The sequence below is a fragment of the Fukomys damarensis genome, unplaced genomic scaffold (genome assembly GCF_012274545.1).
Source record: "Fukomys damarensis isolate Sample0158 unplaced genomic scaffold, DMR_v1.0_HiC HiC_scaffold_37, whole genome shotgun sequence".
Taxonomy (NCBI): Eukaryota; Metazoa; Chordata; class Mammalia; order Rodentia; family Bathyergidae; genus Fukomys; species Fukomys damarensis.
This window is the reverse complement of record NW_022900949.1, coordinates 6,286,370-6,313,483: the sequence shown is the minus strand read 5'-3', so window position 1 is coordinate 6,313,483 and position 27,114 is coordinate 6,286,370. Positions and strand designations below refer to the sequence as shown.

The 27,114-nt window shown below is 56.5% G+C and overlaps 1 protein-coding gene across 1 annotated transcript in view; it reads right to left on the bottom strand.

Moving 5' to 3' along the window:
* Dnm2 (dynamin 2) overlaps positions 1 to 27,114 on the bottom strand; it is a 65,525-nt gene that overhangs the window by 8,706 nt on the left and 29,705 nt on the right. The window contains 13 exon segments of the mRNA XM_019209097.1: positions 2,045 to 2,158; positions 5,127 to 5,138; positions 5,986 to 6,037; positions 8,806 to 8,876; positions 11,029 to 11,115; positions 13,370 to 13,508; positions 13,991 to 14,058; positions 15,808 to 15,943; positions 16,642 to 16,784; positions 18,675 to 18,835; positions 21,473 to 21,571; positions 23,506 to 23,709; positions 25,394 to 25,543. Of these exon segments, the coding sequence (XP_019064642.1) occupies positions 2,045 to 2,158; positions 5,127 to 5,138; positions 5,986 to 6,037; positions 8,806 to 8,876; positions 11,029 to 11,115; positions 13,370 to 13,508; positions 13,991 to 14,058; positions 15,808 to 15,943; positions 16,642 to 16,784; positions 18,675 to 18,835; positions 21,473 to 21,571; positions 23,506 to 23,709; positions 25,394 to 25,543 (1,436 nt within the window).

Here is a 27,114-nt window from a genome sequence, read left to right as displayed (position 1 = left end):
CGGCACCCTGCGCAGGGCTTGGTGCTCGTGTCCGTGGGAGCCCAGATCCCCTGCCCCAGCTGCAGGGCCGCAGGATGCCACCCTCAGCTCTTTGGGACGAACCCAGGGCCTGTCCATCTCAGGTGCCCCCAGGCGAGATGCCCGGAGCAGCCCGGTCAGACTGTGAGGGTGGGAAGAAGGGGCCACCCCAAGCCCTCGCCCCAGCCACTTGCAGCCACGACGGTGTCCCCCTACTTCTTTAGCAGCTGTGGCAAGGAGAGGGGCCCACGTCACACTGCTTTCCTGTCGCATCCTGCAGGCTCGCTGGGCCTTGGGAATGCTTGTGGCAGCTCTGCTGACCCTGCCACCTCGGTCCAGAACAGACCCTGACACGGTGCAAGGCCTACGTGGCTTCAAAGGCTCCAGGGACAGGCCAGGGAGGAGCAAGATGGCCCACTTCACCCCAACCCTAGCCGTGGTGTAACCACGTGACTGCCGGGAACAGCACAGAGGGGCGCTTCAGGTCACTGTCCAGGGCCTGTGTCCCCCACCCCTGGCAAATGAGGGGGGACGGCAGTGCCAACCCAAGGGGGCCCGAGGATTTGCCGAGGAACAGGGCAGTGGCTTCTCGCAGCCGGCGCGTGGGCCATGGGACCTTGTAAACAGCCCCCTCCTCACTGTGGCCAGCTGGAACTGAGCAGTGACCACGCTCCAGCGCCCCCTCTCTGCACCTGCCAGGACACAGGCTGGGTCTGGCCTGTGGGCCCGGGAGCACCTCCACATCCGGGGGAGCAAGAGACCCAGACGCCGCTCTGAGGCCACCAGTGAAGCCGGGCCTCACCACAGGCCCTGGGCCGAGTCAGCTACTGTGCTGTCCCAGGGATCCCCAAGAAACCCTAGACCTCAAGCGCCAGTTCTCACGCTCAGAAACCACCCTCACTTTCTTTTTCTTTGCAGTACTGAGGACTCACTCTGAGCTACTTCTCAGCCCATGTTTACAAATTTTGAGACGGTCTTGCTACGTCCAGGCAGGGCTGGAACTTTTGACCCTCCTGCCTCAGCCTTCTGAGTGCTGGGATGACAGACATGCACCACCTTGCCCACCAGGCTGCCTTTCTTCGACAGTGCTACATTTACTAGCGGGGTGCTTTGTCCCCACACTCAGTGGCTGTGTGACCAGGTTCTGTCCAGGGGTGACCATGGAGCCAGCGTTCACCTGGTCTGGTCCTTCTTTCCCTTCCCAGGGCTGCCAGAGGCCTTGGGTAGGGAGGGACACGAAGGCATGGACTTCAAGGGGAAGCCATGCAGCAATTACCAGAGTTCTATAGCCGGGTGTGGTGGTGCACGCCTGTAATCCCAGCACTTAGGAGGCTGAGGCAGGAGGGTCGAAAGGAGTGTGAAGCCAGCCTGGGCTACATAGTGAGACTCTCTCAAAAAAACAAAACAGAAGGCCGGGGATTTAGCTCAGTGGCACTGTGCTTGCTTCAGAAGCGCAAGACCCTGAGTTCGATCCCTAGTACTGCAAAAAACAAATGAAAAAAACAGAACAAAAAAGAGCCTACCCCAAATACAGAGATACACAGAAATGGGCCCACCAGGAGGGGTGGGTCAGCGCTGAAGAGAAGGGGCCAGGCAGTCGTGCCTGGCTGAGCTGCCTGGACACAGCGCCCACCAGGCAGGCAGGGGCTGCACAGGCCCCCAGACCCCGCCCACAAGTCCCCAGGCTGAGTGAACGAACCCCCACAGGACTCCACAGGTGCATGGCTCCCACTGCCCCAAGACCTGCTCCTCCCTATGGCTTGGATGGACAGACCTGCACAGACTCCTGAGCTATGCACTATGCAGGTACAGGGACTGCTCTGTTCAAGTCACAGATAAGGAAACTGAGGCTAGAGAGGTTCGGCCTGGCTATGCCAAGGGCAACCCACCCACAGTGCCAATGACCGGGCTGTGCTGCGTGCCCACATCCAGTCTGTCAGCTCCCTGCCCTCCCATCTCCCTGGTCTGAGCACTGCCCGGCCTGGGGGCGACACAGCAGCGGCCCCGCATCACGCCAGGCGCTCACCTCTTCATCCTTGTACCAGGACAGCGACTCGGCCGTGAGCACGAACCAGTACTCCTTGGAGCCGCCCTTCATGAGGCTGATGTTGTTGATGGTCAGCCAGCCCCTGCGGATCACCTGGGGGGAGGGCGGAGCTTAGCGGGGACACCCTGCTGCCCAGGCCACCTTCCCAGCGCCACCCCCGCCAGCCCCAAGCGCTCCCGGCTGGAGAGACAGATGGCGGACAGACAGCGGCCTGCGGGTACGACACCTGAGGAGCGGCTCTTCTTTGGGTGGACGAGGTACCCCGGACCACTGTCCCTGGATGGAGGAGCTGCCCACAAGGTGGGGCGGTTCCTCCTTGCTTTCCCTTCCGGGCCCTGTGGGTGTATCTGCGTCTAGGTCACCGGGTCAGGGGGACGTTTCTACCCTGAGAGCTGCGGATGAACAGGGAGCCCTAGAGGGCCCTGGGGCTGAGGGCTGTGCTCCAGGCTGGTTTGTGGCTTGGCCGTGGTGCTTTTCTCCAAATTCTACTTCAGGGGTCTGGGCTGGGAGGCCCCGCGGTGGGGCCTGTTTGGCTGTGGCTGTCACCTGAGTGGGACTCACCTGACATGCAGGTAGCCTGGGGGACCATGTTCTCATGCTCCCATGGCCCCTAGGACAGAGGCGTGAGTGGACCCCAGCCCCCAAGCAGTGGGCAGCACGTGGAGGAGGGGAGGCTGTGTGTGGCCTCCGCGAGCTGGGACGGGCTGAGGCTGGTCACCCAGGGGGGGACCTCTCGGGCTCAGTCCGGCCCGGGTGACGCGCCGGTGGGCAGTTCTCATGATGACCTCCTGACCTGCCCGGGGGCTGTCAGATCTCAGCCAGGCCACCAGCCGTGGCCCTGCCCTCCCGGGAGACTGCTTGTGGCCATGAAGGCAGAGGCTGCCACCAAAGGCCCAGGGACCACACCAAAACCCTGCCAAGGTCAGGGACAGTGTAAGTTGCCACCTAGAACCCCTCACTCGGGCCAAGTCCTAGACAACCAGTGAGCTCAAGAATCCGGTAGCTGGCTCCTGACTACTGATGGGCTTCCTGGCAAGGGCATAGTGTCCTCCCCGGGGACAAGGTGACCCACTCAGCCTGGCTTTTTCCCAGGGCGCGCTGGTGTTAGCAGCCAAGGCCCCGTGTTCTGGGAACACCCTTTCACCCCAGGCAAACCAGGATGCTTGTGACCTTGTTGGCACTGCTGGCTTCCAGACTGAGGTGAGACCGACCTGCGAGGTATGTGGGTCTCCACAGACACATTTTACTCCTCTGTCTACCACGGCTCTTAGTCCCAGTGTGGCACAGAGTCAAAGCTTCATGGATCGGGGTAGTTACTGAATGGCACCTAGGGGGACGTAAACAGGGGCCTAGGGGGCTGCTGCCCCCCGACAGCCGGGGCCTCTGTACTCCTGGCTGTAGTTGTCCTTGACCATGCCCCAGTGGCCTGGACCAGCATGGCTAGGGGAGGGACACTGCCTGGAGCCGCTCCAGGGATAGCACCCCAAGCCCCAGGGCATAGGTGCTGGTCAGGCCGGCAGAGACCCCGATGCACTCTTCTCTTCCAGCCCCGAGACAGCTAGAAAGCGGGACGATGCCTCCCTGAGGGCAGGCCAGTTAGTGCCCAAGAGGCAATGCCCTTCTGAGGGCTCAGAAGGAGGTGGGGTGGGGTGGGGGAGACAGGAGACGGAGAGGGGCTCCCGAGGCCGGACACAGGAAGGCTGGCAGGCACACGCGAGGGGGCTGCCTGGGGCGGCAATGGCAGCATGCGAGAAGCAGCACGCTAAGTCTGCAGGGAGGCCGGGCCAGCCTCCTCCCGGGGTGAGGGTCCCGGGCAGGCATGGCGCTGTGGCCGGGGAGACAAAACCTCTGGGGGGTAGGGGAAGCAGGAACCTGGCCCGGCCTGTGTGGGAGAGGAGACTGTTCCACGGTCATGGGGACTTTGAGGGAAAGGAGACCCGGAGACGTGATGAGAGGGAACCACAGGCTGAAGGCCGATCTGTTCCTCCTGCCTCCCCGACCATGTGCCCAGGCCTGTACTTTGGCTCTACTGGCATCAGCCAGAATCCAGGGGTATCCAAGCTGGCATAAAACTGCCTCAGCTGAAGAAAGATGCTTGCAGTTGGAGCAGCCTCTGCTCCCTCCTTGACAGGGCTGGGCCTCTCACCCCGTTACCCGGTTCTGGGCCCCGCCTAGGGCTCCCTGCAGAGGGAGCAGGTATTATCTACACCAGGGATGGCAAATACTATTCACCTCGGGGCAGCAACTGCATGGGCCACTGTGGTGAGAATTTGGGGAGTGGCAGGAAAGAGTGCTAGGATCAATTAATGATGTCTGTCCCAGGCAAAGGCTAAGTAGAACAGAGAAGCCTCATCCATTGTCAGAGTATCCTTAGAAACAGGAGGCTAGCATCCAGGGGAAAGGTCCCTGATTGATTAGTCAGGCCTGCCATGGTTACAAGGAAGGACAGCATGTGGAAAAATAAAAGCATCTCAATTAGTCACATCAGCCACACAAGAGGGACTGGTGACATGCCTATTAAGGAAGAATGCCCGGCCTGATTAGCTATACCTGCCATGGGCATGCAAGGGGAGAGATGGAACAAGGAGAATAGTGCGAGATTGATTAGTCATGTCTGCCATGGGCACAGGAAGGAGTTTCTGCAGGCGGACACCTGCTCTGGTCAGTGAGTGATTTCCGCCCTGGGGAAGCAGCAGCAGCAAGAACGAATTCCTGCAGGGCTTGAACGAAATCATCCACATCCACAGGGAGGGGAGAGCGGGGAGGCAGGTGTGTGGCATTTGCCATCCCTGACCTATGGAGCACCAAATAATCTGCCAGGAATGAGCTGGAGGAGCCGAGCGTCCAACAAGGGCAGCGGTCAAGTTAGTGTTTGTGTGAGGAGAGCAGACACCCAGGACAACACCAAGTCCAGCGACAGCCGCGATATGGGGGTTCCAGGTTAGCTTGAGCTTTAGTTTGTTGTTATTATTTTGCGGGGGAGAGGGATGTTATGGGGCAGGCAGGGTCTCCACCACTACCAGATTCTCTAATGTTTATACTGCACTAAGCAGGTACTTACCAAGATCTCCCCCTTTGAGAACGCAAAGTTAGGATTGTGGGCAGATCAAGGAAGAGCGAGCCGAGGAAGAGAGATGGAAGGGACATGAGGGGACGGAGAAAAAGCAGGGAAAAGCATAGTGATGGGAGAAGAAACAAGCAGGGGAAAGAACAGCAAAAGAAAAAAAAATGACATGCTATTAATTATATTCATGGTGTTAATTATTTAATTCATTATCATCTTTCAAAATGAAAAAAGCAACAATACACGTATTACCTATGCAAGCGCAAAACAAAACAAATCATGCAGTGGTTACTATCTTTTTTCAATCAGGCGCTATAATCGTGCACAATAAATAGCAGAGCCCCTGCCCCCACCCTGGCCCTGCCTGGCCTGGCCTGATGTGGAGAGTGGGGAGACGGTGGCAGAAACTTCTCAGAAAGCTGAACTGATCTCACAAGGCCTCTATCTGGGGCACGAGCTCAAGGTTCAGGGCGTAGGAAGCAAAACAGCCCAGACTTCCCTGAGCTGCTGCTGGCAGTAACACACCTTCTATGGCTCCCACCTACAGGCCCTCCATCCTTGAGACAGGAGCCAGGAAACTGGGTTTGCTTGCAGACACTTGTGGGGGACAGCTATGTTGCCCCTGCCTCGAGGGCCAGAACCTGACCTTGACCTCTGATGTCCCCAGGGTTCTCTGGAGTGTGACATTTACATCCTGGCCCTGCCAAAGCTTCAGCACTCAGACCCTTGAGGCCAACGGAACAGGTGGCCTGGTGCCCCAGGGTCAGCTCTTGTCAGGGCATCCCATGTGCTGAAGGGTCACGCGGGTGCGCCCTCCCACCCCGGGGGTAGTGGCGGCCACAGCCGGGTGAGCTACCTGGTTGGGGATGGCTCTCTTCTTATTCAGCTGCGTGCTCCTCTGCTGGGCGCTGCAACCAAAGCACAGAGAGGGCGCATGCGGGTGCAATGCGGGAGGGACGGGGAGCAAGAGGCCCTGGTGGCCCACGTAGGGGTTGGTTCCCTGGGGGCCCACTGAGCACAGCTGCAGGCACACAGATGCCCCCTGTGAACGTGTCGCTGCCCAAGAGAAAGAGCCTGGGCGTGCGGAGCAAGAAAAGGAGTCTCTTCAAGCTAAGGTTCCTAGGCCCTGCTCTCTGCCACCCGGAAGTGCCTGCTCCTTTCGCAGTGCAGTGCACCCTGGGGTGTCCAGGAAAGCACCTGAGGGGCCGGGAGGTGGCTGTAGGGGGACCCGCACCAGGCTGGAGGGGCTCAGATTCTTGAGGCTTCTTCCTGCCCTCCCTTCACAACCCTGACCCCAGTACCAGATCACAAGTTGCTCTAACCAGAAGGCCGGCCGGCCCTGGAGACCAGACATCGGGACAGCTACTGACTGTGAAAATGTCACTCATCTCGGGCTCCTGACCCAAGCTGGAAGACATCCAAGGCTAACAGGGTGTGTTACGACGAGTTTCCTTATTCGTCTACAGTCTGAGACCTCTTCCCTCCTTCACCCACCTATTCCTGCCCAGGTAATTCAGGTACAGACAAAGGCTACCGAGTTTTCAGGGGCTCCCACGGCCCCCTATCGATTCTAATAGATTTTCTACCCCAAGAACACATCAATGCCTGTGAACAGTTTCCATCTCCTGTTACTTATCTATCTTATTTTCTTGTTTTTTGTTTTGTTTTTGGTACCGGGGATTGAACTCAGGACCTTGCGTTTGCAAATCAGGTCTGGTGCCTCTGAGCTAAATCTCTGACCATCTTTTCTTTTTGCTTTAGCTTGAAATTTCAGAACAAGGTCATACAACGAACCAGGTGACTGCTGCTGGGGGTTTTGCCTTAAAGCTGAAGTTGGCTGTTGGATAGGGGAGACAGAGAGAGAGGGAGAGAAGGGGTGAGGATGTGTAATAGACTTCTGTTTAGATGAAGGTTGGAAAATTAAGAATGGAGGTAGAATGGGTGTGGTAGCACGCGCCTGTAATCCCAGGACTCTGTGAGGCTGAGGCAGGTGGATCACAAATTTGAGTCTAGCTGGGGCAAATTAGTGAGTTTCAAATTTTTAAAAAAAATTTTTTTTTAGAGGGCTGGAGATGTAGCTCTGTGCAAAAGCTGTGGCTTCAATCCCCTCTACTGAAGAAAACGAGGGTTGAATTTTATGCGTTATTTTCCCCAACATTCCAAGAGAATGTTTTAGGGCTTTTGCTCTGGCTGTTTGCTGTCTGCAGCGCGCACAGGGCAGAGTGAAGCCCAGAACCTTCAAGCACAGAAGGTGGACCCACAAGTGTCCGGAGGAGGGAGGTCAGACAAAGCCAACACTTCCCAAGAGACAGCAAGTCCCACATCCGCTTCCCGGCCTGCGGGCCTCTACCTGCTCTCACCTCTCCCTGGCCTCTAGGCCCTTCCTTCCCACGTCCCTAGCCCTGGCAAGGGACAAAATAGGTATTTTTGTGCTGTCCCGTCCAAAGGCCCAGCTGTGGCCCTGGCTCCAGGCCAAGTGCTCCGCCGCTCAGTGGGCCCCTGGGGCGTCCCCCCTGGGAGCTGGGGCCACCCAGCCAGGGCACCCCCATTCACACACAGGGCAAAGGCACACAGCAGGCAATACCCACCCGGTGACCAGCTGCTCGGTATAGTAACAGCTGGGGCGAGTGGGAAGGCCCCGGAATCCAGAGGAAAGAGTGGAGTGGTCAAAGGAAAAACAGGAGAGATTGTGAGAAGGAACTGTGGATGAAGTGTGAGAAGCAGAGACATCACGGTGAGGAAAACAGCAGCGAGGCAAAGAGGGGGCCAGCACTGTCCGCCCCTGCACAGCCGGCACCAGGGCCGGGGGAGGAGCGTGGATCTCACGCAAGCTCGCTCTTTCATGCGTCCATCCATCTAGCACCGCCCAGCACAGAACGGACGTTCCCTCAGCCCTGTTCAGTGCATGGATAGCGCTCAAACCCGAGTGCTGCAGGGCTGAGACTGCAGCCCCAGGCTCCCCCTCAAGGATGCCAAGGTCACCCTGGATCCCACCCCCTCGCGGCTCTGGGCCTTCTGCGTCCTGGACAGGCTGGGTGCGGGCCTGGCCTTCCGCGGAGGGAGGGGACCTAGCGGGGGCGGGCCGGTTGCTCCAGCACTGCGCATGCCCAGAAGAACGCCACTCCACTACTGCGCATGCCCAGGAGGAGGGCGGCCGCCTCCATCAAGTGGGTACAGGAAGCCAGCTGAAACGCACAGAGGTTCTAGGAGCTATGGAGTCCCGGTGATGCTCAGGCTTGCTGAGGGGCCCAGGAATGATGGAACAAGGGTGACACCCAAGACCACTATCACTTGCATCTACATTCTTGCTAAACCAGAGCCCGCCCCCAGCCAGGCGCCTCGGAAGGCAGACAGACCTGGGCGCCAGTCCCTATGAGCAGCCCGAGTCTGGGACAAGCGGCACCCTGGTGCACGAAAGGCTCTGAGAAGTCCTGCGGGAGAGGGAGAGGTGCAGCGGCGGAGAGAGTGCAACCACGGAACGCTTTACCCTTCAGCTCACCCTCACTGAGTAAGGACGCCAGGAGGGGGCCGCAACCAGCCTGGAAGGCATCCGGTATCCTCAGATGTCCTTGTCCTTCACCCAGATACCCTCCAGGAGAGACTCTGGTCCCTGCCCTCTGGGCGAACCCGTGGGAACTGCTGCCGCCCACCCCCCACGGTCCCCGAAAGCACATACTTGGCAAACCCGATGAAGTCTTCGTGGTTCGTGTTGATGTAGGATTGCTCGATGTCTATCAGGAGGAGAATCTGGAGAAGGGGGGGTCGCTGTGAGTACAGAGTCCAGGGAAGCGAGAAGGGGCAGCACACCAGGCGCTTCCCGCACTCGCCAGCAGGGGGCGCAGAGCCAGGACGACTCCCAGGCCGGAGCCCAGCCCAGCTGGGCGGGCGCACGGGGGTGACCACTGGAGCTGGAGTCTCGGGTCAGCCGCCAAGGGGCTTTGCGACCTGGGCCTCATGTTCCCAAGCTGTGGCATGAGATCCGGCGGCTCTACTGCACAAAACAATCGCCTGTCTCCTTTGTTGCCGAGGAAATGGACAACTTCCAAATTCTGCAAATTGCAACACGGATGTCTTTTGGTGCACTGATTCGGCCCGCCCCAGCTTTTCATTGTTTTTCCCCTTTTCTTTTTTACAGTGCCGACGCCAAAACCCAGTGTCGCACATGCTAGGCAGGTTCTCTGCCACTGAATGACACCCCCAACCAGGGTCCATCATTTAATGTGCAAAGCCTTCTGACAAGAGCCTGGCACGTTAGTACATGTACTTGATGTATTACACTGTAAAATACACACATAGAACAAATGAAAAAGCAGGAGGCGAAAGAGTAACAGTAGTTGACTCTGAGTAAAGAATATACCAGTGGCTGGGTGTGGTAGCACACACCTGTGATTCCAGCACTGGGGAGGCTGAGGCAGGAGGATCGCTATGAGTTCGAGGCCAGGCTGGGCTACATAGTGAGTTCAAGACCAGCTTGAACTACACAGAGAGACCCTATCTCAAAACAAATAATGAAACCCACAGGTATTCTATTATTTTTGCAGCTTTTCAAGTTAAAATGAGGATAAAATGTTAAAAACACCAACACAAAGCACCACCATAATCTGGCAACACGAGGATATGAAAATGCAACTCACGTACGTGCAGGCCCCCCACCCCCACCCCCAGCCAGGACCGGTGAAGTCTGGGGCACTGGCTGGTCCTACGCATGCGCATGTGCTCATTGCTCAAACCCTGCGGGTCTCTCCTCAGCCCAGGGTGAGGCTGGTTGATGGGAACTGTGGCTCAGACCGCTTATTGGCCCAGTGCCCATTAAGAACAGACTGGACTAGGGCTAGGATTTAGCTCAGTGGTGCCGCCGTCTACCTCGCAAGCGCAAAGTCCTGAGTTTGATCTCCGGTACCCCCGTCCCCCCAAAAAAGAACAGACTGGACTGAGGGGCAGAGGCTCTCATGCGCCCAACTGGGCCCCCACTGGCCCCGTGACAGTCACCTGTGCTCACTGTACTCCTGTGCACTCGATGCTGAAACAGGGCCAAGCAGGAGACTCTGAGGCTGATCAGAAAGTGCCAGAGGGAGCCCCTGCGGCTGCAATTTTGAGGCTTGACTCTCTTTACCCCAGAGCGCTTGATCAATCCCGGCACTGGGGAAGGAGGGGCTGTGTGCCTGCTAGGCAGGCGCTGTATCGCCAACCTGCTCCCCCAGTTCACCACAACGAATCACGATGAATCTGGGAGTCACAACGCTGTATATATTTGTTAAAGCTTCGAGAACAGAGGTGGGTGTGGTGGTGCACACGTGTAATCCCAGCTGTCTGGGAGGCTTAGAGGAGGGTCTCAAATTGAAGCACAGCTTGGGCAAATAAGCAATTTAGTGAGACTCTGACTCCAGATTTTAAAAAAGGGCTGGGGACGGAGCTCAGCAGAAAGGCTTTGGGTTCAATCCCCAGCACTGCAAAATAAACCAAACTCATTAAAACTTGATAGCACAGGCTGGGCGTGGCGGTTCACGCCTGTCATCCCAGCACTCGGGAGGCTGAGGCAGGAGGATCACTGTGAGTTCGAGACCAGCCTGGGCTACACAGTGAGTTCCAGGTCAGTCTCAACTACACAGTGAGACACTGTGTCAAAAAACCAAACCAAACCAAACCAAACAAAAAACTTGATAGCACATAAATTACACCTGTGAAAGAAGAGAACAGGCTGGCCCAGGGTGATGTCCCAGGTGTGTAATCCCCGTACTTGGGAGGCTGAGGCAGGAGGACTGCCTAGAGTTCACTATGGACAGCCTGGGCTCCATAGTGAGTTCAAGACCAACCTGAACTACACAGTGAGACCCTGTCTCCAAAAAACAAAAACAAAGCCAAAACAGCAAAACAAGCAACAAAGAAAAGGAGCTCATACCTGGTCCTTGGTCCTCCCCTCTCGCTCCCGGATGTATGTGGTGACGATTCGCTCTGTCTCCTCTCGCAACCGGGGGTAGGAGCACAGCTAGGGAGCAAGCAGAGGGGCCGTGTTGTCCGGGGCCATGTGAAGCAAATTAATGGAAAATGTGGGGGGACAGACATGAGGGGCCCCCAACCCCACTCTGCTCCCGTGTCACAGCCGCTTGGCTGGGAGACAAGAACAGGGTGGTGAGGGTGGAGGGCGGAGGGGAGAAGGTGCCCACACACGCACGCCCAAGGTGGCCTTGCAAGCCAGCGAGCAAAGGGTGCAGAATGGCAGAGGAAGCCAGTGGCGGGTGAGGGTCCCGCAGCTCCCTCCCAGACCACGCCAAGCTTGGAGTGTGCAGCACCTGCTCCAGGGCACCGGGGCAGCATCTGAACAATTGGCCTCGGAGGGCCCCCCTCGCTGGAAACCATTCCCAACGGTAGCAGCTTTGGCCGACTGCCCCCACGTCCCCGCCCTGACCTGCAGCGGTGACTGGGCCCAAGCACTCGTGGGGGAAGTCACATCATCTGTGGTCTGAGCTCAGTCCACAGTGGGAGAAAACGGAATGGTTAAATTGTTCACCACAACCTCAACAGCACGGGTCCACGTGTTGATGGGTTTTCACTGCTTGGTGACAGCTGGGGAATCACTTTTCTCTAAGGGACCCAGCAGACCAGGTGTGTGGGGGGCTCACACCTGTCAGCCCAGCACTCTGAGAGGCTGAGGCAGGAGGATCACAAGTTCAAGGCCAACCTGGCCAACTTAGTAACGAAGCAAGGTCCTCTCTCAAAACATCAAAGATGGCTGGGTATGTAGCTCAGTGCAAAGGCCAAGGGTTCAATCCCCAGTTTGGAAAGTGAATACACATAAAAATAGGGGACCCAGAAGGCCTCATACACGCAAAGCATCTGGCAATGTCGAAGATCTCCCGTCCCCATCGGTACCCAAAACGACAAAGGTGGGGACATGTGGGTGACACGAACCCCACCCTGTTCTGTCTTTGCCGAGGCAAAGCTGAGAAGTTGAGGTCCTCGGAAGGGGGTGCTCCCCCGAGGCAGAATCTTCCAGATGCTTGGGTCAGACTCACAAATGGAGGGGTGCAGATGGGGAGACAGATGCAGGGATGATGAGAACCAAACCTGTTACCTTCTCGGCACACTTTTTAATGACCGTGGCCAGCTCTGAGACCACGAGGTCAACACACTTGAGGCTCGGCTCTTTGAGTTTTACAATCTGTTTTTTCACAATGGCTTCAAAGGCCATGTCGGGGGTGAAGAGCCCCGTCCTGGGTCATGCGGAGGGTGGGACGAGGTAGAAAGATACCCAGGGACAGTGCAGGCCACACACCAGGGACGGGAGACAGAGAAAGAGAAGAAACGAGAATCAGCTGGTTAGTCCATGCGTGGAGGAGCCCGAGCCCACATGTGCCCCGGAAGCTGCTTTGGATCGGAGGCCGGGGGTTCGTCCGATGCGCTAGGACACAGCGAAGGTCTCGGACGACACAAACGGGGCGACAACTGGCAAAGCCGCTGGGGCAGCCTGTACCCTTCCCTCTTCCAATCGAAGAAGCTTCAGAAGCAAATGGAGGCTTGGCTGGACAGGGTCAGAAGTCTCAAGCAGAAACTGCCCGCCCACCCGGTCACCAGGGACGCCGTGGCCGTGCAAGCACAGACGCCCAACAGGAAGCACTTCCGCTGCTCGGCCAAGCGCACTGCCCTGCGAAACAGGACCTGTCGGGGGCCTGGCACACTCTGCCAGGGTGGAGGCAGCGGCCTGGGAGTGGTAGCACACAGGCACTTGTCACCAGGCAGATCAGGGATAGGCCGGGGGGGCAGCATGGGGTGCAGGGGACTTGGCAGGGCCACTGGGAGCCACTCATTATGCTGCTGGCGTGCCAGCCTTTCCCAGTGCCATGGGGACAGGAAAGTGGCTGGCTCCACGGAAGCCCGGGGACGCCAGGTGTCTGTCGAGGAGGGGGAACGGCCAGGGAGGATTAGGGGCTTGGCCTCCAGCAGCGGATGCGGGCTTCCTCTCTGCTTCCCAGAAGACAGCAAAGCGACAGCCCGATTCCACCAGACACATGCTGGGCTTGGTGTCAGGGTCCCAGGGTGACCGTGCACCCAGCTGGCCAGTTCCAGAGGCCCAGCACCCCCGGGGGGTGGCACAGGCTCATTGGCTCCCGTCCCCACCTCTGAAGAGAGGCCACAATCTGACACGGAGGTAGCCCGGATGCTGGGCGGCCCTGGGGGCCTGACACCAAACCCCCATCCCCCGGATTCCACACGGCCAGGAGGCGCTGCCAAGGGTCTGATACCTTACTGGTACACTGCCTAACCGTACTGATTAGCTCCTGGATTACCAGGTCCACACATTTCAGACAGGGCTCTTTCAGCTTCACCACCTGCTTTTTCACAATGGCCTCGAACGCCAAGTCCGGGGTGAAAAGCCCAGTCCTAAAACCGCCCCGACCCAGGGGCAAGGAAGATAAGTCAGAAAGAAACACAGTAGGTCAGCGATTTTCTAGATACCAGCTCATCTCGGGGGCGGGGGCCTGAGTCCATGGCTGGGAAAGCCCCGGGTGAGCCAAGGGCCTGGTGGTGATGAAGACTGCGTGACTAGAGTGACTTCCTTTGTCGGAATAATGACATCCTGGTCTGGGGATGAAGCTGACTCAGCTCTGCCCCCTCTCGCCCACCCGCAGCAAATCTTCAGCAAGCTCACTTCCTGGTGAGCGGGGTTTACCCAGGGCCCAGGGACTTCCTGTGACCAGAACACGCCCTTCCTCAACGCCCTTGGAGACCCCAAGGGGAGGCTCCCGACTATGGAAAACCTCACCGCCCCGTCGGGGAGCCGGAGGTCTAGGGGTGGGCTGGCTGGAGGGGGGTCCTGTGTGGGTCGGGGACCCCAAATGGTGACGCTCCCCCGGGGAACTTGCCTGACTCCGTGGATGTTCTTAATGGCGTAGCTGATCTCCCGTCTTAAGTCCTTCTCATCAAACTCCATCTGAGAAGAGAAGAGGCAGACCCATTTGAGGGGGTGTGAGGGGAGGCTACAGCCTATACGTGCTTGAATTCATGGGGCAGAGTAAATTTCACAGGTCAAAACCAAGAAGAAAAAGGTAAAACCCCCGGTTTCAGCAAGGAAGCTGTGAAACCAGCACACACTGCCTGTATGGATCAAGAGCCTGTTGACGATGTACCTGCACTGTGACCTGTGATTTCTGATCATGAGATTCATGTGGAGCGGGGGTGAGGAGAGAGCTGGATACGGTCGGGTACACCTGTAATGCCAGCTACTTGGGAGGCTGAGGTAGGAAGATCACAAGCTGCAGTCTTGCCTGGGCCTCACAATGATACCATTTCTCAAAACAAGGAGGGAAGAGGCCAGACGTGGTAGCACACGCCCACCTGTAATCCCAGCACTCGGGAGGCTGAGGCAGGAGGATCGCTGTGAGTTCGAGACCAGCTTGGGCTACATAGTGAGTTTGGGCTACATAGTGAGTTTCAGGTCAGTCTCAACTACATAGTGAGACCCTGTCTCAAAAAACCAAAAAAAAAAAAAGGGCTGGGGATTTGGCTCAGTAGTTCCACCGCCTGCTTTGCAAGCAAAAGAACCAGAGTTCGATCCCCAGTACCAAAAACAAAACAAAACAAAACAAAAACCCAAAACAAAAGACAAAAACAAACAAACAAACAAAAAAAAAACAAGGAGGGAAGAAGGAAAAGAAGAAAAGAGCTCCAGAGCTAACATTTCCACAAGCATCACGCCCTACCTAAAATGTACCACACAGGCTATGACTTCACATGGAAAGGCGTGTGAATCACTGCCCTCACAGAACGATGCTATCTCTTATGTCATCGACACATGGCACCACCCACACCACGTGTCTTCCCATGTGAGTTCACCTCTATTTTGTTTTTCTTTTGGCAGCACTGGGGAGTGAATCTAGAGCCTTCACACTGAGCTCCATCCCCAGCCTTTTCTTCTTTTTGTTTTCAGACAGGCTCTCATTACACTGAGAAGTTGTTCGGGCTGGGCTTGAACCTGTGATCCTCCTGCCTCAGCCTTCCAGGGCGCTGGGCTTATGGGTGTGAACCCTCATCCCTAGCTAAACTTTTACCTCTATTTTCTTTTCTTTTCTTTTTTTTTTTTTTTTTTTGGTACCAGGAATCAAACTGAGGGCTTTGCGTTTTCAAGGCAGGCGCGGTGCTGCCACTCAGTGAAATCCCCCACCCCACACTGTACCGTTTAGGGGAAAATTACAAGAAAGAACTGTTCAACATAGCACTTATTTTCCTTTTCCAATTATTTCTGATCTGCACTTGGTCGAATCCATGGATGCAAAACTTGTGAATTTCCAGGGCTGATGATATTTTGCAAAGAACGCATAGTTTTTGCAAACGAGGAAAATGCAATTTTCATACTGACACACCCAAAGCCTCTGAGGGGCTCCCTGGGCAGAAAGCCCCACGGTAGACTGTAATCTTGGAGGAAGATTGTGAATTTGAACCCAGCTCGGGACAAGTTAGCAAGACCTAATCAATCAATCAATCAATCGACAAATGGGCTGGGGATTTAGTATTGATTTTTTTTTTCTTTTTCTTTTTCTGGTACCGGGGATCGAACTCAGGCCCTTCTGTTTGGGAGGCAGGCGGCAGCACCACTGAGCTAAATCCCCGGCCCTAATCCCTAGTTCTGAAAATTTAAAAGTCCAGGCCAAGTAGGAGCAGGCTGGCCAGAGACAGTGGCTACCTTCACCAGCTCGAAGGGGAAGCGCTCGTGAAAGATGCGGTTGATCCGGGCGCCCCCCGAGAGCTCCAGCGTGTCCACCTGGTCTCCCGAGCCCTCAATCCTCTTCTCAAAGTCTACCCCAAACTGCTGGACCATCCTGGGAGGAAGAAGAGAGCATCAGCGTCAAGATAGAGGCATCCACCCAGCCTTATAGACAGGCTTCGAATCAGGCCTTGGCTTTCTTCCCCTCTGTCAATTTGGGTTTTTTTTTAAACAGAGTCTCACTGTGTAGTTGAGACTGACCTGGAACTCACTATGTAGCCCAGGCTGGTCTCGAACTCAGCGATTCTCCTGCCTCAGCCTCCCGAGTGCTGGGATTACAGGCGTGCACCACCACGCCTGGCTGTCTTTTTTTTTTTTTTTTTTGAGATGACCAGCTTCTTCTGAGGCAACAGTTGCTGCTAAGAGTCTGTGCGTGACCCTGACAGGTATGCAAACTGACCCAGCTCAACTTGACATGCTGTAAAGTGAGGTCAACTCGAGGGCTTCTGGCCTTCCAGCCTGCTCTGTGGGGGGAGGTCTCATAAAGTCGTTCAGGCTCACCTTAAACTTGAAATCCTTCTGCCTCAGCCTCCCACGTGGTTGGGATTATGGGTGTGCACCACCAACCCTGAATTTCCACTCTGCATCTTCCTGTCTTTTCTGTCTTCTTGTTCCCCTCCCCCTCTTCCTGAGCATCCCGGGCACGGGGACAGGCACTTGTCCGGTTTGCTGTGACAACCCTGGTGCTTGGTACAGGTGGGATGAGGACCTGCCTAGGGACCCCGAGGGTGGCAGGGACGGGGGCGCACGTACTGCAGCAGGGCCTTGGTCTTGCGCGTGGGGTCGTCGGGCCGGAAGTTCTTGTACTCCTCCACCTCCTTCTCCAGGGACAGCAGCTGGCTCTGCAGCTTGCTGCGCAGGTTGGGCAGTGACTCCCGGATGTGGTTGGTCAGTTGCTGTGGAGACGGACGGGAGGTCAGACGGGGCGGCACGGGCAAGAGGCTGAGCCTGCCCTGAGCCCTGCTCGCTCTGTAGCCCGAAGCAAAGGACAGAAGCGTCCTGCACGTGCACGGGCACTGTGACAGCAGGGCAAGGAGAGGCGGCAGGCTCAGCGGCCCTGAGGAGCAAGAAGGCACTGTGGAGAGAGCTCACGGGGTTCCCAGAGGGCTCGGGCAGGCAGGGAGTTGGCCTCTCCACGAAGCTGCTTAAACGGACGAGGCAGTGAGTCTGTGTAGGGACCTGAGTGACCGGACCCAGGCAGCACAGTGGCCGGCAGACTGGTAACAGGTCACTGGGGCAAAGCACTGGCCTCCCCGGGCAGCAGGGAAGGAAGGGCGGGGAGCGCCTCATCTGGGCGGCAGCTTTGCATCCGCAGAGAAGACAGACTCAGGAGAGGTACGCAGGGTGTTGCTCTCCGCTGGGTAGGAGCAGGCGACTCCTGCATTCCTTCTGCTCTACGCTTCTGCTTTGATTTTATTATTTTTTCATGGTGCTGGGGGTGGAACCCAGGGCCTGGCACACTCAGGGCCAGCGCTCCACTGTGAGCGGCACCCCAGGCCCTCATCCTGCTGCAAATGCAGGAGTCGCCTGCTCCCCTCGGACGCAGGGAGGCAGCACTGTGCACAGGGGCCAGGGACGGGAAGCGCTCGAGTGTGCAGACCAGAACTGCAGCCCAGGAGCAGTGGGAGGGGCAGGAGGGAAAAAGGGCAGGAAGAGGAGAGAAGGGAGGGGCAGGGGTAGAAGGGGGCTGTACACACGCGTTCCTTTCTCCAGCGTCCCTAAGATGGAAGCCCAGAAAGGTGACAAAGGCCACCTCTGGGGTAGGGACAATCACACCCACCGTGGGGCGGGAGGAAAGAGGACACTCACTTGTTTGGGGCCAGATGATGTTTTCTTACTGCCTTTACGGCGGGTGGGGTGGGGTTCAGTTCACAGCCTGCAGGGGGCGCTCCTCCCCTTCTTGCCCTCCTCCCTTAGCCTGCCGGCTTCCGGTGTTTCAGTGCCCCACCCAGGCAACGCCTGGGTCCCTCTCACTTCCCTCTTCCCCACACCAGCTCCCTACCCCAGCTCACACCTGCCCCCCCCCCGTTTATGTACCCAGGGAACCGGCACACCTGCATGATGTCGTCACCCTCAGCCTCACATTGGGAGTTTGGGGCAGGGCCAGGGGCTCCAGGGCAGGGTGAGGAAGGGCTCCCCATGGACGGAGCTTCCTGAGATCCTGCTGCGCACAGGACCAAGAGGGGTGGGGATTGGGGACCATGTCACTGTTCTTGTTCTTGTTTATTTGGAGACAGGGTCTCACTATGTAGTTGAGACTGCCCTGGAACTCATTGTATAGCCCAGGTTGGTCTCGAACTCACAGTCATGCTCCTGCCTCAGCCTCCGGAGTGCTGGGATGACAGGTGTGCGCCACGACACCCAGCTGTGTCACTTTTGATAAAGAAGGGGAACTTCTCAAAGTCCTTCCTGCTTTTGTTGACAGAAAGAACTAGGACTTGGGCAGGATGGTAATGAGAGAGGGCCTGGTGGGAGACGTAGGGCTTGCCCCCACTGGGCACCCCTGCTTATGACTCCCTCAGCGCGCACTGCGGGAGGCAGGATAGGACATCAGTGAGCCCCGAACAGCAGGCGCAGTCTGCGCAACTCTAGGCATAGGAAGCAGGGCTCCTAGTGAAGGGCAGGAGGACAGGGGCTTGAACAGTGGGCCAGGGCCACCCGCTCAGAGGCCTCCCACGTAGCTGTAATTCAGAGCTGCTGGCCACCAAGCCTCGGTTCAGCCCAGGTGACCCTAACCAAGACCGCCCTGCCCCACTGCGCACAGCAGCCCCAGACCTCTGCTGTACCTGATTCAGGGTCTTTTGCAAATGCGGGGTGCCCATGCGGTCAGCCATGTGCCGGTAGGCAGGGTGCGAGAGGAAGAACTTTCTCTCGGCTGCCAGGGCTGCGCGGATGTCCTTCCTCCCCTCGATGTCCTTCTGACTGCGGTTCACCACGCCGATATAGCCTGTGGGGAGAGAGGGTCAGGGCAGGGACCGTGCAGCAAGGCCAGGCCTCTCCACGATGGACTGGGCCGGAGCTGGGCCCCCAGGCAGCACCCACAGGTGACAATGCAAATGTGGAGGAGGCAGCTGGGCAAAGCAAAGTCAGCTTCAGGATCCACCGCTCGGAGGCCGGGAGGGGACAGGAGGAAGCGCTGAGGAACAGAAACAGCTACCAGGGCTGTGGGGCCGCTCGGTGGTGAGCACTGGTCTGGCAGGTGTGAGGCCTTGGGTTCCATCCACAGCACCACACCAATAAATGAGTAGTAAGGTCAGGTATGATGACCCCACTTTAACCACAGCTACTCAGGAGGCTGAGGCAGGAAGACTGCAAGTTCAAATCCTGCCTGGGTGACTTCATAACTTAGCAAGGTCCTGTCTCAAAAAAAAGTGCTGAGGCTACAGCTCATCGTTTAGACCCTGAGTTCCATCCCCAGTGACACACACACACAACCCAAAGGGCCAGAAGAGCCAGGACTGCTGGCCATGGACACAGGCACCCAGCAAGGATGAACCTTGGGCACTGTGAGAAATAAACTGCTCCCGGTGGCAGACTGTGTGGGTGCTCAATAAACAGACTGGGTCACGGGTGTCACTGTTAGTAGTATGCTAATGTTAAAAAAGAAGGGTGGATCTAGGTAACAAAAGGCACAGTGATCCACACATGAATTCATACTACATTTTCTTTGTTTCATTTTGTTCCTGAGCTAGTCTCGCTGTGTAGTTCAGGCTTGCCTTGCACTATGTAGCCCAGGGTGGCCTTGAACTTGTGGTGATCCTCCTGCCTCAGCCTCCTGAGCGCTGGGATGACAGGCCTGTGCCACCACGCTGTGCTGTTGTACTGAGTCATCTTTGCGGTGGGCATTATTATGTTCCTCCTGGGGAGAGCAGCGGTGCGCGTTACTCATCCAGCTGGACCCACGTTACAGACAGGGGAAACGAGGTATGCAGAGGTGGGACCAGCACAGAGAACCAAGACCCGAACCCAGGCCCGTGAAGCCAAACTCCTGCATGTGTGACAAGCGGAGCAGGAGACAGCAGGAGGAAGGAAAAGGTTCAAGAGCGGAGTGTCCTGTAAGCCAGGGACAGGGGGCCTTTGGTTTTCTGTGGTGACTGTGGTGGTGGGGATGAAACCCAGGACCTGGCTGAAGCCACCCCGCAGCTGCCGCTCTGGAAAGAGAAAGGGAGCCAGAGCAGGGGCGCGGAGGGCGTCGGCAAGGCAGGAGGCAGAAGAGGCCTGTGCCAGGCGCTCTCAGACCTGCCAGGGACCCCAGATGCCAGGTGCTTGTTGGAGCTGGTGAAGTGGCCGTGGAGGGCGTGGGTTCCGTGGGGTCACCTTCCTCAGCAGCCCCAGCCCCCCACGCCGATCTGCCCCCGAGCCCTCCCCCTTCTCACCGGGGTGCCCTGGCTACTCCAGGTCTCAGTGGTGCCGGAGGTGGGGAAGGTGACGACTGAGGCCTGAAGTTTGCCCCAGACCGATTCCAGGCGGCCGGGCAGCAAATGTCACGAGCAAAGGAAAAAGTCAAGGTGACACGGACAGCCACAGAGACAGGCAGGTGACACAGCAGAGGGTGAACCCTGGAGAAGGCACGGTCGGAAGAGGGAAACAAAGACCTAGCTGGCTCTCAGCTGTGGCACCCAACAGACAGGAATGTGTGATAGCCTTCCGGCCCCCGTGAGGAAGTGGTCAAGACCTTCTAGAATCTTCTGGAGGTCTAGTTCCCTGCCATGTAGATCCTGAAACATGCACATGGGTCACGGAGTAGCACAGCGCTGGAGCACTGGGGCTCACAGTCAAGTCTGGGAGTAGACCCACTCTCTGTGCCTCAGTTTCTTCCTCTATATAATAGGCAGGCAAACAGAGCTCCTCTGGAGGATTGCTGATTAAATGGGTTCTTATACACTAAGCCTGAAACACTTTCTGATATATAACAGACACTTTAAATAAACTTTCACTTGTCTCATGTTCAAAAATGAGAAGAAAAAAAAAAAAGAGAAAAATCTAGCCCGGTGAGCTGGTGCACACCTATCACACCAGCACTCTGGGAGGCCGAGGCAGGAGGATTTCCAAGTTTAAGCCCAGCCTAAGTTAACTTAGCAACTTAGCAAGATGCCATCTTAAAAAAGGGTTCCAGGGCTGGGGATTTAGCTCAGTGGTTCTGGTGCCTGCAGTACCAAAAAACAAAACAAAACAAAAAAGGGTTCCATCCCTAATACCATTATAAAAGTAATGGTAACAGTAGTAGTTGTAGTAGTAATAGCGGTAGTTGTAGTAGTAATAGCGGTAGTAGTAGGAAAATCATCAGGAAGAAAAGTAACAGTAGGGCTGGGGATTTAGCTCCGTGGTGCTGCTGCCTACCTCGCAAGTGCAAGGTCCTGGGTTTGATCCCCGGTACCAAAAAATAAGGGAAAATAACAGTAGTGGACAAGGTATTTGGGGATCCGGTATTAGCTATGTGTGGCAACCACTGAGGCTGGACCCCACACTCACAACCTCTCTGCTTCAGGAGTGTCCTGTTGTGTGTCAGTGGTAGATCCCTTGCACCCTAAGACCACACACAATAAGGCACGATGCCCACTGCCCTCCCGGGCCCCGGCCTCACCTCTCCGCAAGGGCAGCAGCTTGTTCTCCAGCACGTCCCTGGCGTCCGTGCCCTCGTCCATCAGGTCAAGCTTGGTGATGACGCCGATGGTCCGCAAGCCTGGAAGAGCGGGGACCGAGGTGTCGTGAGGGGGCTGCCCCGCCCCTGCCAGGCCATGTGGATCTGAAGAAGCCACCACGTCCCCTGCCTGGACCCTATTTCCCAAGAGACCCATGAAGACAAACAGGGCCCTGGGGCCACCCCTGGGACCCCTCCTGCACCCAGGACCCAGGCCATCCTTACAGCCGAGCCTGGCACTGGTGATCAGTCGGTGTCACACGTGAGGGGACACAGGGCAGGCGTCCGTTAGGGGTGACACCTGGGCCTCGTGGGGCCCCCACCTGTTCCCATTCCGCAGGGAGAGCGTGGGCAGCCCTGTGTCAGAGGGCAAGGGGGCCACAGGCGCTAAGAGCCACCACCCCGAGGGCCGGCAGAAGTGGTGAGGGCAGCAGGACAAAGGCAGGAGGCTGAGGAGGGACCTGGGGCGTCGGCTCCCATCTCATCAGAGCGGTCCGTGAGGCTGGGAAGAGCCCAAGTGTTCAGGACAAAGGCCTGGGTGAGTCACTAGGGGCCCAACACTGAGTAACACGCGTGGTCACGACGATATCACACAGGGACGAGTGCACATGTACACACATGTACACGCAACAGAAAAGTAAGATCTTTAAAAACGAGAGTTTAAGGGCTGGGGATTTAGCTCAGTGGTTCCGCCGCCTGCCTTGCAAGCCCAAGGTCCTGAGTTCAATCCCCGGTTACCAAAAAAAAAAAAAGAGAGAGAGTTTAAGACGGGCGTGGTGGCGCACACCTGCAATGCCAGCACTCGGGAGGCTGAGGCGGAGGACCGCTGGGAGTGGGAGGTCAGCCTGGGCTACACAGTGAGTTCAAGGCTAACCTAGAATATACAGCGAGCCCCTGTCTCAAAAAACAAACAAACAAAGTAACAAAAGATGGGCACGATGGCGCATGTCTATAATCCCAGCACTCTGGGAGGCTGGGGCAGCTGATTCTGCCCTAAGTGGCCACCGGAGAAGCCGAGTTCTGGTGCCCCTGGGTACGGCTGCTGTGGCCCCTCTGCCCTACTTCCTGGCCAGCTTGCTAATACCTCCCTCTCCTGCACTGGCAGTCAGGCCCCTGAGCAGCGTGTGGAGATCACAGGACGCGCCCTCACGGCAGCCCTGTGGCTGGGACAGCTGTGCCCACTGTGACCCGGGGTGACCACTCATCGGGCAGGACGAGTAACTTTCAGAGGGGGTATCTGAACTCATGCCTGTGCCCTGCGAGGGCTAATGTTATAGCTGAGTCTTGTTTATTTTTTTGAGACATGGGCTTGCTATGCAGGTCAGGTTGGCCTTAAACTCACTATGTAGTCCAGGCTGGCCTCAAATTTGTAGAGATCCTTCTGCCTCAGCCGCCAAGAGCTGAGATTAGAGTGCTAGGATTACAGGCTTATGCTACCAAGGCTGGTTGTCCTGCTGCCTCCTGAGGGCAGAGTCCCCAAGGAAACAAGAGGCCTTACTGCTTGTTTTTCTTGATCATTTTCTAGCAGTTTCAGGCCCACCAGCCACAGCCTAGACTAATGCTGAAGCTATGGCACGCATGCCGCAGCAGGCTGTTTGCATCATTGAAAATGCTAAGAGGTTCATAGGCCGGGGATTTGGCTCAGTGGTTCCGCAGCCTGTCTTCCTAAGTGCAAGGACCCAAGTTCGATCCCCGGTACCACCAAAAAAAACAAAACAAACGAACAAACAAAATGGGAAGAGGTTCACCATCACTGGCCTAGGCCCTTCAAAGCTGAGGCTCAATCAACCTTTTCATCAGCTGACGACACCGGGGCGTTCGTTACTGTGACTGAGAGCCGCCTGACCCTGCACACTGGCCCCTCTTCTGCACTGGCACAGGGGGCGCCACAATGCCCGAGGAGGGATGGCCAACTGCCCCACAGTGGCCTCCCAGATGATGCCTTGCAGGGCCGGGGAGAGAGGGCCGCTGGTTACCTTGGGGGTCGACCTCCTTGGCCAGCTTGAGGGCGTCTGAGTTGGCCAAGTCCATGTTGGCGGGCGTCACAGCCAGGATCAGGCTGCTCTCCCGGCTGATGAACTGCAGGATCATGTCCTTGATCTGGTACTCGATGTCCGGGGGCTGGTCCCCCACAGGCACCTTGGTGATGCCCGGGAGGTCAATGAGGGTCAAGTTCAGCACTGAGAGGAATCAGAGCGAGGGTGGTCAGAGCCCTGCCGAGATCCAAGGTCCCCCAGGGGCCAGATCGGAAATGCTGCCCGTGTCCCTGCTGGGCCACACGCTTCTGCTTTTCTCTCCCTTCCTTTCCTCCTCCCTTTATTGTGGTACTGGAGGTCAACTTCAGGGACGCTCTACGGCTGAGTTACACCTTCTGCCCTTTTCTATTTTCTGAGACAGGGTGCCGCTATATTGCCCAGGCAGGCCTGGAACTTGCAATCCTCCTGCCTCGGCTTCCCAGGGTGCTGGGATGACAGGTGTGCGCCACTGAAGCCAGCACCTCACACGTGCTAGGTGAGTGCTCCACCACCCGGCCACATCCGCAGCCTTGGACCCCTTTGCTCCGGGAGTCCCTCTGCTTCGGTCCCAGCCAGAGACACCCTGCACCTCCTCTGTCCAAGGACACAGACCCTACATTCTACAAATGGCTAAATTCTAGCCCGCCCATCCACCCATTCAGCCAATGCCAAGGAAGCATTAGAAGCAAATGATGGTGCATTGACAAGAAATATACTCTGAATCCAGGCGTGGTGGTGCACACCTGTAATCCTACCACTTAGGACGCTGAGGCAGGAGGACCGCCATGAACTCAAGGCCAACATAGGCTACATAGTGACACCCTGTGTCGAAAAAACAAAATACGGGCCAGGAATTTAGTGCAGTGGTTCTGCCGCCTGCCTTGCAAGCACAAGGACCGGAGTTCGTTCCCTGGTACCAAAAATAAGAAATACTACTCCGATCCGAGACAGTCACACACGCACAAAAGGAGGAATAAATGGTTCCTGTGATATGCTGCGATTTTACTAACCGTGCTGGTGTGCACGGTATGATATATATACATGCATAATACTGCAGGGCACAGAAGGCCACGCCTGTAATCCCGGCACCTGGGAGGCTGAGGCAGGAGGACTCCACAAGTGCCTGGGCTACATAGCGAGACCTTGTCTCAAAACATCAAAAAAAAAAACCCCATCTGAGGTAGCAAGCCAGGCTTCGGGGCTAGAGGCTGTAGTCAGCTGCATGCTACTGTTAGAATGCAGTTTTAAAGTTGAGAAATTTTGCAGAAAAGTCTGGTTTCTGGCTCCTTATTCTTTTTGGTGGTGCTCAGGATGGAACCCTAGGTCACACATGGTAGGTAAGCGCTCTACCACTGAGCTACAGCCCAGCTGCCTGTTTGCTTGCCATCTTGTACTCTTATTTTTTTTTGCAATGGGCATGGAACCCAAGGTCTTCACACCGAACTACATCCTCAACCCTTTTTTCAATTTTGAGACAGGCTCTTACTAAGTTTCCTAGGTTGTATTCCCAATTGTGATCCTCCTGCCTCAGCCTCCCAGAGTGCTGGGATTACAGGCTTGACATCACCATGCATGGTGTCGTCATTTTCTAATTTTGTGACAGGGTCTTGCTAACTTCCCAGGCTGGCCTTGAACTTGTGATCGTCCTGCTGCAGCCCCCCAGAGGACTGGGATTCCAGGCGTGCACTACGGCCCCTGGCTCTGCCAGTCAACCGTGCTGGCGAGGGCGGTTTTTCTTAGAGTTCTGTGCCTGTGCCCAGAGCAGGGTAACGCGTGTGCTCTGTGAGCGGGTCCTCACGGGCGGTCACTTTGCCTCTGCCCTGTTCCCACCCCCTGACGGCTGCCCTACCGTGTGGCGAGTAGACCCGCAGGTTGATGGGCACTGGGGAGATGCCTTTGTTGGTCCCCGTGACCCGGTCGGTCTCCGCTTCGATCTCCTGCCGGACTTCATCAAAGTCTGTAAACTTTTTGGACTTGCAGTGCAGAAACTCGGCATATTCTGCAAAGCGAGGGAAAATGTTTAAAATGAGAAGGAGAGGGCCGGGGATTTAGCTCAGTGTTTCCGGCGTCTGCCTCACAAGCACAAGGTCCTGAGTTCGATCCCCGGTAACCAAAAAGAGAATAAAATGAGACAGAGGAGCAGTCTTGTCAGGAGTGGGAAACAGACAAGCTTCTTTCTGGAACAAGCGCTTTGTCAGGAAGAGGAAAAAAAGCAGCAGCCACAGTCTGTCTTTAGGGATGTGGGAGGCCAGAGTCATTCTTGTGACATGTACTGTGTCCCCCAAAGGCTCACAAGTTTACAGGTGGTGCTTTTAGGAGGTGACTGGATTGGGGCAGCGCTGTGCTGAGGGGGCTGGGGCCTGCTTGGCAGAAGTGGGTCACCGAGCTACCCTCTACTTCCTCACCGCCGTGGCTGTGCACCTTTCCTCCCCAGTGCCCCTCTGCCACGCCGTGCTCGCCTTGGAGCCCGCTGACCATGGACTGAACCTCTGAAACCGTGAGCTATGCGCACAGCTTTTCTTCAAGTTGTATATGTCACCTATCTTGTCCTAGGAACAAAAAGCTGGCTAACAGAGCCCCCTTCTGGACCCTAGAGATTCCAAAAGGGATACAAGTGGAGTATTCCTTATGCAAAACACCCGGACCAGAACTGTTGCAACTTTTTCACTTTTTCAGATTTTTAAAATATTTCCACCTACACAGTGAGCTATCACGGGGAGGTGAGCCAAGTCTAAACTCAAAATTTACATTTCAAATGCACATTACCCACACTGCCTTAAGGCAGTTTTACACAATGTTTTGCATCTCCCTTTGTTTGAACAGTGACCCGTTGTCACCAGGACCCAGGTACGGAATTTCTCACGAGTGGTATCACATTGGCACTCGAGAGGCACATTTCACACCGAATGTTCAAATCGGGGATGCTCGACCTACACTGGCAAAGATGCAGTGGGCGGAAGAGAATTCCACAAACCACGTCACGACTACTCTTGAGTCTGAAAAAAACACCGGTGGGTGTAACCAGTGCTTCATTCTCTCTCTTTTTGGTACCAGGGATGGAACTCAGGTCCTTGTGCTTGCCAGGCAGACAGCGGAACCACTGAGCTACATCTTCGGCTCTTTTTTTATTTTTAAAGCAGAGTGGGCTGGGGATGGAACCCAGGGCCTAGCATGTCCAAAGCACTGGACCGCACACCCCCAGCCCTGTTCTTGCTCACTCACACACCAGATGAGCAAACAGCGGGCTGTGTCGCCCAGAGGGGAGGCAGGTGTGTAACAATGACTCTGCTTTGGTTCTGACAGGAGTCTGAGTCTCTGGTCGTCACTGCAAGTCACAGGGGTGTTCGCAGACTTATCTGTCCTTCCCCAAGACACCCACAAGCTCTGGGCCGCAGGCACCTCTAGTGGCCTCATCAAGGTCCATCTTATTTTTTTTGGTACTGGGGATCAAATTCAGGACCTTAGGCTTGCGAAGCAGGCAGCGGAACCACTGAGCTCAATCCCCGGCCCCACCCAGGTCCACCTTGATGTCCCTTCGCTGCCTGCCTGTTCGAGGGAACCCAACCTGGA